This window comes from Psittacula echo (assembly GCF_963264785.1).
Source record: "Psittacula echo genome assembly, chromosome: 7".
Classification (NCBI taxonomy): Eukaryota; Metazoa; Chordata; class Aves; order Psittaciformes; family Psittacidae; genus Psittacula; species Psittacula echo.
This window is the reverse complement of record NC_137740.1, coordinates 55,421,716-55,436,043: the sequence shown is the minus strand read 5'-3', so window position 1 is coordinate 55,436,043 and position 14,328 is coordinate 55,421,716. Positions and strand designations below refer to the sequence as shown.

The following is a 14,328-nucleotide window of genomic DNA, read 5'->3' as shown; positions in this document are numbered from 1 at the left end:
AAAAGCTGAACTAAGTACACAATAAATACGAAGATCCAGAGATACTAAAATCCTATGACATGGATAGGCTGGGATAGAAAGAGCACATATGCCTGCCACACTCTCAACAGGAAAGACTGCACCAATCTACAGTTTATATCCTCTTGTGAGGATGTGAGGAGGGCTGAAGATTGATGTAGCAGTAATTCAAGTAAGAAACTGGTGACGTCTATGTAAAAAAAAAAAAAATAGCTATGTATACGTGATGTTATCTTGCCTGGAATTGCTGGCACAAATCCTCCCTTCAGAGGGTCATATAAGGATGTGGGAATATATATTGTGTAAATGATGAAAAATATCCATGTTTGTCCTGGGATAGCAAGGTCAGCAGAAAAGAAAGGGATTTGCAGACCACAGATCAGTAAATGCTGTATTTTTTACTGGCTATGAGTGGGACAGGTGCTAAATAGTATCCATTAATATGAATGCTTTATGTCTTAAGCTCTGCCCTGTACATCTGCTGTGCCTGAAGGAGTAAATAAAAGATATTAACTTCTGCAAGCATTTCAGAAAAACAGGAAATAAATCTGCAGGGGGAGTCTGTGATGGAAAGCATTCCTCTCACGACTGTCACTTTAAAAAACGACCAGGTGATAATGTTTTCAGTGGCCATGCCCTCAGTACCCTGAATAGTTTCTTTCGTAAGGGTGTGACACAGCACCTAGAAAAGATTTTTTTCCATAACACTGCATTTGTAAGAATGCTTTATGGCAGTAGTTCAGGTATCAAGCTCTCAGGATCTCTCCGAGTGAAACCACTGACATTAGTGGGATAACATTTGGGCACAGGGATGGGTTTTCTGGCATAGACAGCTTCTAAACCTAGGGTCTCAGCATGCAGAAGTGACTGATCTGAAACTTCTCAGCCAGAAAAATGTTGTACAGGGGTAGAACATAATATTCCACACATCATAAAATATCAATACATAGGGAAAATACAAATATGGTCTGTGGTTGGTGAATTGTCAAACATTTTTCCTTAGATTGAAGGAACATGTCAGAAAAGGTCTCAGGAATTAAGCAGTCTGTAAGATGCTGAAAAATCTTTGCATACGAATACAAAAGCGCTGAAGCATACCTGTGGCAGAAGTGCTGATGCTCTAATCTGTTTGTGTACCCAAACATAACCTTGCAATATAAAATGCTTATTTGGGCTCACTAGATTCCTCGTAACAAAACAATATCAGCAACTTCTTCATGCCAGAAAATACAAATAACTAAAATTTCAAGTCTGTGAGTTGCTGTGTGACTATGCCTAAGTCACTAAGGATGGATTTTCTCTTCTCCATCACTGCTAAAGGTTTTATGAAATCTTTACTGCTCATTTCCTCCCTACACATTTCCTCTCCTTGAAGAATCATTCTAAGACACATGTGAGTCAAAAAATAGGGTTTTTGAAGGTTTTTTTTTTTTTTTTTTTTTTTTTTTTTTTTTTTTTTTTTTTTTTTTTTTTCCCCTGGCCCTTTTTCAGGTGTTCTAATTTCTCACCATATGTTTTAACAAAAGAAAAATAAATTCTCAAATGCATCTTCTATACCTCCCATTCACACATCCTTCTCTTATGCTCTGCTGAGTAAAGCTGATATTACTCACTTTGCTTTTGATTTGATTCTTGTAAAATACAGTATTTCTCCTGTGTACCAGTTACAGTATTACCTTTATCAGGTTTAACTGATTTCCAGATATTAAAATTAGAAGTCATACTTGGTCCTTTGCCTAACGTTGTGTGAAGAGTGTTAGATCTATCATCCCAAGCTTAGTGATTTAATCTGTGCTTTGTTTCTTTCAATACTTAAGGCAAACAGAATCAAATCAAGTGAAAGCACAGTAAAATGTGGTGCTTATTAGTATCTAAAATTGAGAAGATTCAGTATATGCAGGGTAAAAATACAATTGAAGTATGGGACTGGATAAATTATAGATATAATTTCTTAGATATAATTTCTTAGATATAATTTCTTCTACAATTGGCTTTGATTGTATAAGACATGAACTAAAAAAAAAAAGCAGAGTACCCAATGACCTATATAGAACACCTGACCCACACAGAATCTTGACACTTTCAAGTGTGCAAAATCACACATTGTGACCAGAGGTCACCACGAGCATAGAATGTACTTTTGCTCTCCCTCTCTTCTGCGTGTATAGAGAAAGCAGAGGGCTAGAAAATTATCATCAACATCATCTGCATGAAAGCTCAGCTTCATGTATCTGTCTGTCTGTTTCCAGGGCTTGGGGTTTTCATAAAATCATTTAAGTAAAATCTTAAAACTATTGTTGCATGAATAGGCAACCAGATATTTTCAATTTTATTTTCAGAAATATGATACATTGGAATGCTATGAAATAGTACTACCAAAATGTATGTTTGCAGAACTATATCTGATGCACAGCATCTGGGGAAAGAGACAGGATAATTTTAGCAGTAAAGTGAAAAAAGAATATTGTTATTTTAGTTCCTATTTAGTTCTTATTTCCATTCACAATGTAAGACTAGCTTTATAATTCTTTCAAAATGTTTGAAAGACCAAATCCGTGTAGAGAGAATATCAAATGTTTATTCATTATATTAATTTCTAATAAGTTAAACAATGCCTTGAGAGCAGAAATAAAAATTTAAAAATCCACACACATTACCATGCAAGTCCTTGTGTAGGATCATCCAGAAGCACACGAATTATGTATAAGAAACAGCTTAGTAGCTTGAGAGAAAAATTGAATAATCGTATTCTCAGACCTATTTTTAAAAGAAAATACAGAAATAAATTCAGGTTCTCTACAGTTTCAGCCACTTTTAAAGTAAATCTAAAAAGAACTAGAATAGCCATGCTGCAACAAATCAAATGTTGACCTAACCAGTAATGTGTTCCTGATATGGGTGATCGGCGTACCATACAGAAGAACATAAAGAAGAAGCCTGTCAGATACGCATATAACACGTCTTTCCAGGTTCCAGAAATCTCTGAGTTAAGACTTGGTCAGATTTAATGTAAAGAGCTACTCAGTCATTTGAAAGCTATTCTATGCCATTCATCTTTCTTGATGCCATTCTTTGCATCTTTTGTAGTTTTACAAGTCCATTTTCGTAAAACGGGAACCAGAATTACATACAGTATTTGAGATGCAAAATACAGCAATGCAAAGATACACTTTCAACCATAGGCAGAGGATCTACCATGGCAAGTATTTAAATATTAATACCTGAAAGTCTTCATGCAGTAGATTCTCATACAGAATATGTTTATATTATCCCGACTTATAAAATATGAAACTGTAGTTATTTAATGTTGAAGTTGCATAATTACGTGTACAGGAATCAGGGTACACATGAATGCACAACTGAACTGAATCAACAACTTCTTCTGTAGACTATGGGAATATTGAAATGTTCTAGCTGAAAGGATATATCATAAATGCTATCACAAAATACTACAACACTTCCCAAAAACATAGGTCTACGGCATAAATACAGGTTTCCTTCAAAGGGACCGCAAGAACACTTGCTTCTATCACATAGGCAATTTATTTCAGTGCTAATTGGAGCCATAATCTACAGTGGTACTCTTGGCCTTTTGTATTTCAATCAGATTTTGCAGTCATTAGAGGATTAGAGTTTAAATTTTTGGTTTTGTTATTAATTCAATAGTCTTATATTTTTGCCAGTGTAAATATTTGTATCTAACTCTTGGTTTTAAGTTTTCATTCACTAATTAAGTTAAAACTGTCAGATGACTAAGGTCAAGTGGTGGGAGGTCACTTTAAGCAATAATTTTTTTTCAGTCTGGTGAACTGAGAGTCCAGTTCTGCATGGCTCAACACTTCTGCCCAAAGCAGAATACCACTGACTGACTGAGTCTTAGACAGATGTGGCTTCATTAGCACCTAGTCATAGTAAAGACAGTATCTTTAATTGTGGCATTGCAAGTACGCTATCAGGTTTGCTGAGCTCAATATGATTATTTCTTTTTTTAAAGAACTACAGCTTCATTATGCATACCCAAAGCTGTGTGCATTCATTCTCTTTTGAGGAACAAACCATAATTATCTTGTGGCAATATCACATACTTTTTGACTTTACTCAGTCCTAAGTTCAAAATGAATGCCTTTCAGGTAAAACTGATAAATCACCTTTGTATCTACTAATTTCCCTCCCATTAAAACATAATATACAGCAAAGACTGAAAAATAGAAAATAGATGCCTAAATATTCTACCATACACTTGCTGAAAGATATCTTAAGGTTTATTTCACAACACTGCTTGCTACCTTTAACTGTGAAGTTGCAGTTATCACACAAGAACTGGATAGGCTTTTACAGAATCTTGAAATCTGTGAACTAGGGGTCAAAAGCCTGTGGCCCTGATCATGAGAAGTCCCACAGCTGTTACTGGCAATTAGGTTTGTGAACATTAACCTAGTAACTCCTGCTCTCCTATCAAGAGTAATTAGCCACAGACTATTTATTACCCAACATGATTGGGTTGGAATAGTAAATGGATTCAGGGGTTGTAGAGGGATGGGTGAGTGTGTTGTTATGCTATTTGACTAGGAAGAACCCCAGTATTTTTCTTGGACAATGCTATGGGGTTTGGGTTGGGGGTTTTTTTCAGCTTTTTTGAACAGTTGCTGAAGAAAACATGTATTGTTTTTTGTATTGAAGTTTGCGGGAGTATGAATGGTTGTCATAACAACAAGAAGAGCAGATAATGTTTAAAAACAAAATGAATGCACACCTCCCAGCACCCAAAAAGCACCTAACACCAAGCTAACAAGAAAAGCCCCCCATGATTTCTCTTCTTTGCTGGTTTTATGTTGTCTAACTTTTTCTTGGGTAAGTACAAAAGTCTGCATTTGTTTCTTCTAGTTTTCAGCTGTGTAAATGTAAAGCTTTGTGTGAAACACTTCTGCATTGATAATGGCCTGGTTTCAAATCGTCATTTGCAATTATCTGTTGGCTTAAATGATAAAATAGTGCTTTTCTGATTAAAACCTATATCAGTACTAAGGGACCCATGCTCCTGCTTGTTGCCTTAAAATCTTCACTCTGAAATCTTCAATCTGAAATAGAACTACTTATGTATTCAAATAAGTTCCACAGATTTATTTCTAGCTATGCCTAAAAGTGCATCTCTACAGAAATGGCTGTTTCCCACAGAATATGAGGCAGGGTTTTCCCGACAAATGTGCTTTCATCCAAGGGTTGTATTTAACATAGATGCATAGTGCATATCATGGATTGGGTTATAAGTACGGTGATATGCTAGGTTTTGTACCATATGTGATTGGGTTGGTTATTATGATGCAAATATGTAAGAAAGGCTTCAAGTCCATTCTATTTCAGAAGGTCACCTCTCCTAGTTCTGTATGCTTCAGCCTTTAGAAAAATGATGTGCTGTCAAGGGGAGCATACTTGGTCACCCCTATAATAATTAATGTAGAACCACCAACTAAGTGCTCCCTCTGGTTCAAATTTTCTGTAGCCTCATAGTTGGGATGTCACGTGTGAGTTAGAAGAAATGCATTTATTCCACTGCCATGGAGATCAAGGATTCCAAATACGGGAAGGAGGGTATAGTCACTAGACACAAGGTATTTAAAATAGGTTTTCATTGGTTACAAAGAAAGTGTTTCATGTTTATGCTTGCTGGCTGACTATTTTTGTCCTCTATTTTTACGTGCTGTTAGTGGATCAACACGGTCTGCTTGACTTTGTTTCTTCTTTTCCATTCACAGCCAGATTGTTCAAGTAGCAGGGTCATTTGCACAGAGTATGTCTAGGTTTTGATGCTGGTGCCTGAAACTTGTATTCAGCTACAGTAGCCATAGACTGTTACCCAGTTAAGAATTGTTCAATAAGATTGTGGTGTAACCATGGTGTTGCATCTTTTGTCTTCTTTAGAAGAAGAAGAAATTGCTAACAGTTCAAAATCTGTTTGTTCTGTGAAATAAATATAACCATGTCAAGCATTAATGTTTCTTTCTCAGCTTGAACAAGTGTTTGACTTTTTTCAGGCATTTTTAAGTATAGAGTAATACATTCTACTTCACCAGAACTGACTGTGACTTTCACTTTTATTATAAATTCTTGATGACTCCCTTAGAAGCATTTTAGGAGATTAATCCTCAGTTTTGGAGAGCTGATCTAAATCAAAGCAAAAGTGACAGAGGTAGCAGCTGAAGTTTTTACAATTACCTTCTGTTATTTCTTTCTCATAAATCTTTAACATATTTTTGATTTTTACCAAAGTCATCTAAGTAGCAGCTGGCTTTAGGAGCTGAATCAAAATCTAGTGTTAATGACTTATTTTGTGGTGATGGTTATCATTTATTCCCTCTTCACTGAATTGAAGCTTCATTTATTTTTTCCCTTTAAGACTTATTCTGGGCTGTGATAAAGCCATGTGTAATCTTGGCAAGTACAGACAAGTCATACCAATATTTCTTTTTTTTTTTTTTTCCTCTCTCTTTATATATATGAATATTTTTAAGTGTGTGTGGTGGGGTTTTGGGGTGGGGAAGTGGCTGGCTGATACCTTTGTAAAATGCTTTTCATGCACTGATTGAACTTAATTAGATATGGGCTTGCAGAAGATTGAATGAAAGCTAGGTTGATATTAGATATAGATGAAGGCTTGTTTTATCAGTTTATACAAATACTTCCAAAACCAGAATAATGAATGAACCAGTTTATATTTCATACTACTGGTCTGGTTGACAAAACCATGTGATATTGCACTCTGATGTGTTAAATTCACTTGTGAAGTCTCGAGGATTAGCAGAAACTGCTTGGTGAACATGTGTAGTTTTAGTTATGCTATCAGAAAGTTTGCTAATATATTGCCAATTATTTCCTCAGTGATAGCAATCATATCATTAGTATGCGAAGGAAGGTTTTCAGTGCTCTCACTGAAAGCTGACTGAGATCTAAAGGGTAATATCTTTATTTATCAACTTCTCAAGGCCACTAAGCAACAGAATCCTCCAGTTTCAATGGAGGATTGAATGAGTACACCTGAATGAGTGCCAGGTTACTATCTTGGCAGAAGGTTTTTAGAGATTGTATTTTGGAGAATTCTGGTTGTGAGTATTTGGACAAGAACCAAGATCTGTTTGACTGAACTTGCTAATTCTGAATGCTTTCGTTTGGGGATTTTTAATTTTAATTTTTTTTTTTTCATTCAGTACAGTAATAATTGCTGTATTTCTTCTTTCTTTCTCCTGAAAATTGCCTTGTTTAATGTCTAATTGTTGGTTAAGCTTCCTGTATCATGAGAACCAGTAGTAGTGCTTGTGGGGTTGTAGTGGGAAATGCCATGCCCATGCCGTACACTGCTGTAAGTACAGTAAGCACACTCATTTCCAACTTGTTTTCTGCAGACTGGCTCCATAATTCAACCGTAGACAAAACATACCTCTCCTCTTAGAGGTTTTTTTCTGCCGGGAAAAGAAGATGCCCATAGTGACAGTGCCTCTACTAGCTGTCTACAGGAAGAACTCAATAATGTGTTTATAAATCAAAACCACAGCATTCTTCTATAAAATTTATCTCAGCTCTGTATGACATCACTGTGTAATAAAATTAATCAAAATCTGAATTTTTCCAGCAATCATCAAGCAAGCTAAACAGGAAAACTCTTGTGCTACTTGTCTGTAGCATGAACCCATCCCTAATAGGATGAATTAATAGCTGCTTCCTATTCTCTTTCTTATTTCAAATAAGCTTCCATATCATTCCAGTCCTTTGGACCCATATATCTCACTTACCCAATCAAAATTTTAAATAGAGATGTCCCAGGACAGTAACTTATTACCATTCTCTTAATATAGTTAGCCAGAAGCGTATACACTTGGAAAAGGAATGGCCATGAATTCATACTGATTAACTCCCGGGTAATTTTTGTGCTGATGATCATAAATTTATCTATTTTTATACATACATGATCAGCAGTTCTGCCATCAAAATATGTGTCTGTATATACATATTTTTTTTAATCTTGCTAAGATCTAAGTAGGGAGAAAAATCTTTCACTTAAGCAAGAAGGTACTATTCAGAGCCTTCCCTTCTTACAGTGAAAAGAGATTAGTGAGTCAAGTCGTCACTTCATAGATGTTCTTAGTAGACAGAGTTTCTAAAAGCTCTGTTTTGTGGACTAGATCAGAAAAAAAAAAGGTTATGATTTGCAGCTTTCCAGATTGCCTTTCTAGCCAGGAGTAATACTCCTTTCTAGTTTAGATGCTTCTTTATTTTGTGTCTTACTCCATTACACACTCTATCAATGATGTCAGAAGTCAAAGGCTATAAAGATATAAAATATTTAAAAGGCATATAAAGGCATATAAAGTCACAGGGAAAAAAGTTCAAGAGAATTAAAATCATCTGAGAAGCTGTAGTGCAATAAATTAAATTTAAAATGTAAATCTAGTTAAACTCATTTATCTCTAATGAACCACAGAATAGTTGAGGTTGGAAGCAATGTCTGGAGGTCATTTTGTCCAACCCCCCTGCTCAAGTAGGGTAACCCACAGCTGTTTGCCCAGGATGGTGACTAGACAGTTTTTTAATACTTGTTTGGAGGGAGACTCCACAACTTACATAAAAAATTGTATGAGCAAAAATTTATTCTATGTAAACAGAGGGTATGAAATTTTTCTTCATGCATGTCCTTTCTTTATTCAATGCATATTGAGGTTTTGTACATGTTCTCTTCATGTTGGCCAAAATGCAATAAGAGAGGTCTCAAGTGTGCTAATACAGAATAAGAAACTTATTTCAAATAAAAACATCTTAAGAAATAGTATCTCTTACAAACTTACAAATATCTTATGGTCTGTCCTTTTTTTTTTTTTTTCTTTTAGGTTATCTACTCTCCCAAGTTTTGTTTATCTGAGGTTTTTTTAGACTGGGATACCAAAAAAGTAGTTTGTTCTTTTCTCCCTTCTGTCCTTTCTCAGATACAGAGCCATGGACCCATCTTGACCATATTACAAAGGCCAAAATGTATTTCTTCTGTTCCGAAAGCTTTATGTATGAAACTATTGTAATTTGAGCTCTTTACAGGTGTAGGACAAATGGAGGCAAAGTCAATCCTGCTACATGGACATGAAGGAAAATTTAAGTCAGTTGCTGCTCTTCCCTAGCTATGAACTCCACTTGTCTAATCAAGATTTGATAATATACCATGCTTCCATCCGCTGGGACAAGCTTGCATCTTGAATACAAGATGTATTTAAAAGATTAATATTTTAGTCCCTCCATATTACTTTCCTATATCATGACCTATGGTATTGTGCTCAGGAGAAGGAGGTATGTCCTTCCTATTAGTTTCCTTTCCAAATTGTGGGGGGTGTTTTAGTAGAGATAAATTTTAAAATTTCTTTAGGAATACTTAACAAAACTGAACACTTCAAAAACCCTTGGTACTTCTGTAGCTTTTTTCCCTTCAGTATCTTGGAGACTATTTGATTTCCTAGACATAAGGTCATGACTTGTCAATGAGCATTGTAATGTCACATCCATGCAAATTAGTCAACTTGATCACAATACAGAAATAAAACCATGTTACTAAGTATTTGAGTCTACAAAATAAATACATTATTTTTAAATTTAATACTTTCTGAATTTTTTTCTGATATTATGTAAAACTGACTCCTCTATGGGATAAAATTTTAGCTCAGAAGAAAATCAGTGAGAACTTTGCTGTTGCCTTCAGTGGAACTGGATTCTACTCAAAGTATCACAATTATGCTTAACAGAAATTAATCCAACTGCTTACTTGATCTTTGGTTTTTGATGAAGAAGAGCTTTAGTCTCTCTTTAAAGGTATTTTCATTCATATAGAATTCAACTTGCACCCTGAAATATAAAAGGAAGTATTAGAATTGAATATTAAAGATAAGTAATTTTTAAATTTTTTTCTAATTATTTGTTCTTTATATAAAACTGGAGGAACACAGAGAGTATTCAGCCAAAAGCTCACTGAATTTGGATGACTGATGTTGGAAGACTAAAAAACAAACAAAAGAAACCCAGGCAAAAAAAAAAAAAGGCAAAAAAAGAAACTTATCCGCTTTACATGCAGAATCATTTTCATGTTACTTGAACACTCTATGCTTCAAAATCAGAAGCATCTGCATTTTGGTATTTTCCTTGGAAGACTGTTCTGTCTGCATCTTTGTAAGGAAAATTTCCTTGATGTTCAGGTTAAAGCTCTCATTTTAACTTCCTAAAAGAACTGAATTTTGATGATGGTTCTTTTTTCTGTCTTGTTCATATCTCTGTTAAGCGTTCACTTGCTTGTGTCCACCATTAATCAGACGCTCATGCACCAAATAAACCACCTCTCTGAATTTTGCTTTTGTCACAAGGAAATACTGAGACCTGAAAGCAAAATTATGTTGCAGTCATATGATATTATACAGAAAATAATCCCCTCATTATATTAAAACAACAGTAACATTTTTACTCTTCCCTTCCCCCGCATCTGCCAGAATGTATTTCATGTTTCTATCTCTCAATTCAGTCTGAGTATAGCTCATGCAATAGTTCTACAGACTAGAAGACAGAACTGTCGCAGAGGCTGGCAACAGGAAGAGATGTGCAATAGTTGTATAGAAAGACAGGCCATTTCAGAGCTCTGGAGCTGTACTGCTTGCTATAGAATAAGTACAGCATTAGTTCAGTTTCCCCTGAAGTCGTTGCCCTACCCAACTGGCTCTCCCTCACCAGTCCCAGCACTCCTCCAGCAATGAATCACTTTAACCCCAGCACAATTTCGGTGCCTTCCTGAGAAGTTAGTCCTCACTTAAAGAACTATTCTACTGTTGGTAAAGAATAAAGTGATACCACAAAAGTGAGTTACTCCCTTATGTCTCTCTTCCTCTGTACACCATCATGTGTTGCAAAATTGCGTATACCTTTTCTGTGTATGGGCATACTTGCCTTTATTGCCGTAATTCTTTTCGACAATCTGTCATCAAATGACTCTACTTCAGTTATTTATTCTTATCTGTACTATTGTAATTTGCAAGCAGGATCCTAACTTTAGTTTTCCCCTTCTTACATGTGAAGCCTTTGCTGAAACAATTTTTTCATAATCTAATGTTACCTATAGTCTCTCTCTTCCCCTCAAATACTTGTCTAATACCAAATATTTCTGTACACTTACAGAATTAGAGGATTATTTAATTATGGGCCCAGAATGGATGGCATCTCAGGTAATGTACTTACTACCAGATGCTTAGGCATATCACTTTGTAGAATAGGGTCAGCATGTCATAAAAGAAGGCTTTCTATGACTCAGCGAGGTCAGTTAATTTTAGCTAGTCCTTTAGCTTTGGTGTGGTTTATCATAGTATTCCTTGTAGAATGGAAAATTACACTGCTTTCTTTTCAGAGGGAGGAAAACGTAAACCTATTTTTAAGAATCTATATTGGAACTAAGCCCTAAAGCTTACAGAACTTTACATTTATTTCTGTGCAATGACACATTTGACACAGTGGTTAGAGCAACCCCTACCCTAGATCAACTTTTCTGCTCTATCTGGTTCACACCTCTGTGATAAGATCTTTAAGCAGTTGGAATTAAAGAGGAGGAACCCACCTGCCCTCTGCTTTAAACGGAGAGTAGCTCCAACTGCATATTTCAAAGAGCTTGGGCACAGAGGAATGTCCTAGAAACTGCCACCAAACTATAAGAAAAGCCCATCAGATGAAGAGTAACTTGTTTGTGGGCTTTTATTGAGCTTAAATGTAGACTAAGTGTTGTGCTGTTCAAGACTGCAGGAGTCACTGCCAAATAACAGAAGAAGCACAACTTAGTTAGTAGCCTTAAGGGAAGTTAAGGAAGCATAATCAGAGGTTAATAAGTAGGTGAGCAGGTTTGTGGGGCCCTGAGCTCTGCTTCAGTTCTTTTCTGCACATTTCCCAAGGTACTTACAATCAATGAAGTGATAGTTTTAGTGGGAAATCTATCCCATCATTTGGCAGCTGCTACATGCTAAGTGTATATACATAATCGTCAAGGACATATTTTAGTAGGTAAACAAAGTGGTACAAGCTATTGAAGTAAGGGATGTTTTTAAAAGGTGCACTGTATTGGTGATCTTTTTTACACATTTTAAACTAGTCTCAGATTTTTCAGTCAGAAAATTACAATAGTCACTTATCATAAAAGAACAACATGTTAACAGTAAGCCATCATTTAATGATAATAAGGAAAAAAGATGTGGGAGCTAATCACCCTCCTATCACTACCATTCTGAATTGCTCTGATAGCCTTTTAACAGCTGTCTACTTCTCTTTTCTTAGCAACCTGTGCTCACAGCAGACTAGGATTCCACAGTGCAGCAGTTTCCATGGCAAAATGGATTATGAATGCTGCTAATACCACTTTTGTGGCTCAACTCCTCCTTCCCCTGACTTTTTTAAACTTCAGCAAAAACTGTGTGGGGCTTCTACATTTGCAGGAAATACATTATTGTGTATGTACAACCACTGTAAGCTTTCGTAATAAACGATACAGAGAATATTTCACTTTGCTTCTTAAAGGTTACTATTTACCCAGTAAAGCTAGGAATGAATGGGTGAAGGAGCCACTGGCAGAAATGAGGACAGAAACCTCCAGATACTATTCCTTTCCAGTATTCTGCTTTTTATTTTTACAGAGAAAACTCATTTCCTTACTGAAAATGCACAAATATATGGCTAATATACCTGTGGCAAAACCAACTGAAGTTATGATTCTCTTGAAAGCACAGCATGCTGTTTGGTCCTTTTATCCTTCTTTTAAAATTAAATACCACTAATAGTAGTCTTCCCTAGTTTAAAGCCAAAGAACAGTGATGTCAATGGAGTCTTGCAAACTGCAAGAAGCACCTTGAAGTACACAAAGTACAAGTATACATTGCACTCTTCTAATTCAGTCAAGATGTAACTTGAGTAATACATTTTAATGTAATACAAAGTATAGCAGGAAAATACTAATTCATGCCAAGGACACTAATGCAAAGCACTTCTCGTGACTTTAAATAACTGGGACCAATCTGTCTGCACTCCAGTTACTTAACTAATTTTGTCTGCATTTTTTCCATTGTTATTTACAATGTCATCCTAACTCCGTAGCCATGTTTTCCTATAGTAACAATATTACCTTGCACCCTCAGATCTACACATTGTCTTTTGTGTTAGAAAATAGCATATTTGGCTAAATTAATCCATTCAAAAATGAAAGCCTAAGTGGATTTCTCACTACATGCATGCTTAGAGCTGTAAATATTTATGTTGACTACTTCTTGACATCAGAATCAAGAAAAGTTGTTAATACTGTGAGAGTGACAGAGCACTGGAACAGGTTGCCCAGGGGGGTTGTGGAGTCTCCTACGTTGGAGATATTCAAGGCCCGGCTGGACAAGTTCCTGTGTGATGTACTCTAGGTTACCCCGCTCTTGCAGGGGGGTTGGACTAGATGATCTTTTGAGGTCCCTTCCAACCCTCGGGATTCTGTGATTGTACAAATAGAGCCAATCTGCAGAAAAGTAAACTTAAGTCCATCTTTATGGGAAGGGACATTTCATGTTTTTCCTACAAAAAATATAGAATATAGAAAATATAATATTTAATGTAATATAGAAAAATGTTTTTTATTGTGATTTGCCAATCCAATATATGTGAAATCCTGTTAGATTACAAACCTGAAAGTTTATTATGTAGTGTGTAGATCAGTGCTTAGAAATTAAGTATCTGAAGTGCTGATGTGAGCTGCTATTGTTGGAGCTTATTTTACATTAAAAAACAAGAAAATGGGCATTTTTTTTCTCATAGCTTTTAATAAAAGATGAATGTATTTTAATGATGGCTGTCTTGCGTAGCAGCTCTCGAAGTTTTGCATGTTCTGAAGCACTCAGAACTCTGATTTGTCTAGAGCTTCACAGAAAAATGGTCATTTGATTTTCCAGGCCTGCTTGTTCTGTCAGAATCAATGACAGATCAAGACCACTTGTTGAATGATAACTCATCATATCGTGCTGAAGGAAATGGATGTAAGACATTACTTTTCCATTAGTGGTTCTTAACTTGGGGAGGCTTCTGTTTGTTTCTGAGAGGAAATTAGTCATCAGTTGTATAGGCCATGATGAACACTGACTAGAAGTTCCGAGTTTCTTACTTTGTCTCCATGCTGAATGACTGCACCCCAAAACAAATGGTAGTAATTGTGGAAAGGAGAGTGCTTCACCCTTCCCTGTACGAAGGAAGGGTGCTTCCAATCAGTGTTGCCTCCCATTGATTGGAAGG

At 35.9% G+C, this 14,328-nt stretch overlaps 1 protein-coding gene across 3 annotated transcripts in view; it reads right to left on the bottom strand.

Moving 5' to 3' along the window:
* Positions 1-14,328, bottom strand: part of KCNT2 (potassium sodium-activated channel subfamily T member 2) — a gene marked incomplete at its 5' end in the record, with an annotated part of 138,847 nt that overhangs the window by 97,292 nt on the left and 27,227 nt on the right. For all 3 annotated transcript variants that reach the window (XM_080623137.1, XM_080623138.1, XM_080623139.1), the window contains 2 exons: positions 2,676-2,775; positions 9,812-9,891. In XM_080623137.1, the coding sequence (XP_080479263.1) occupies positions 2,676-2,775; positions 9,812-9,891 (180 nt within the window). The remainder of the gene's footprint in view (positions 1-2,675; positions 2,776-9,811; positions 9,892-14,328) is intronic.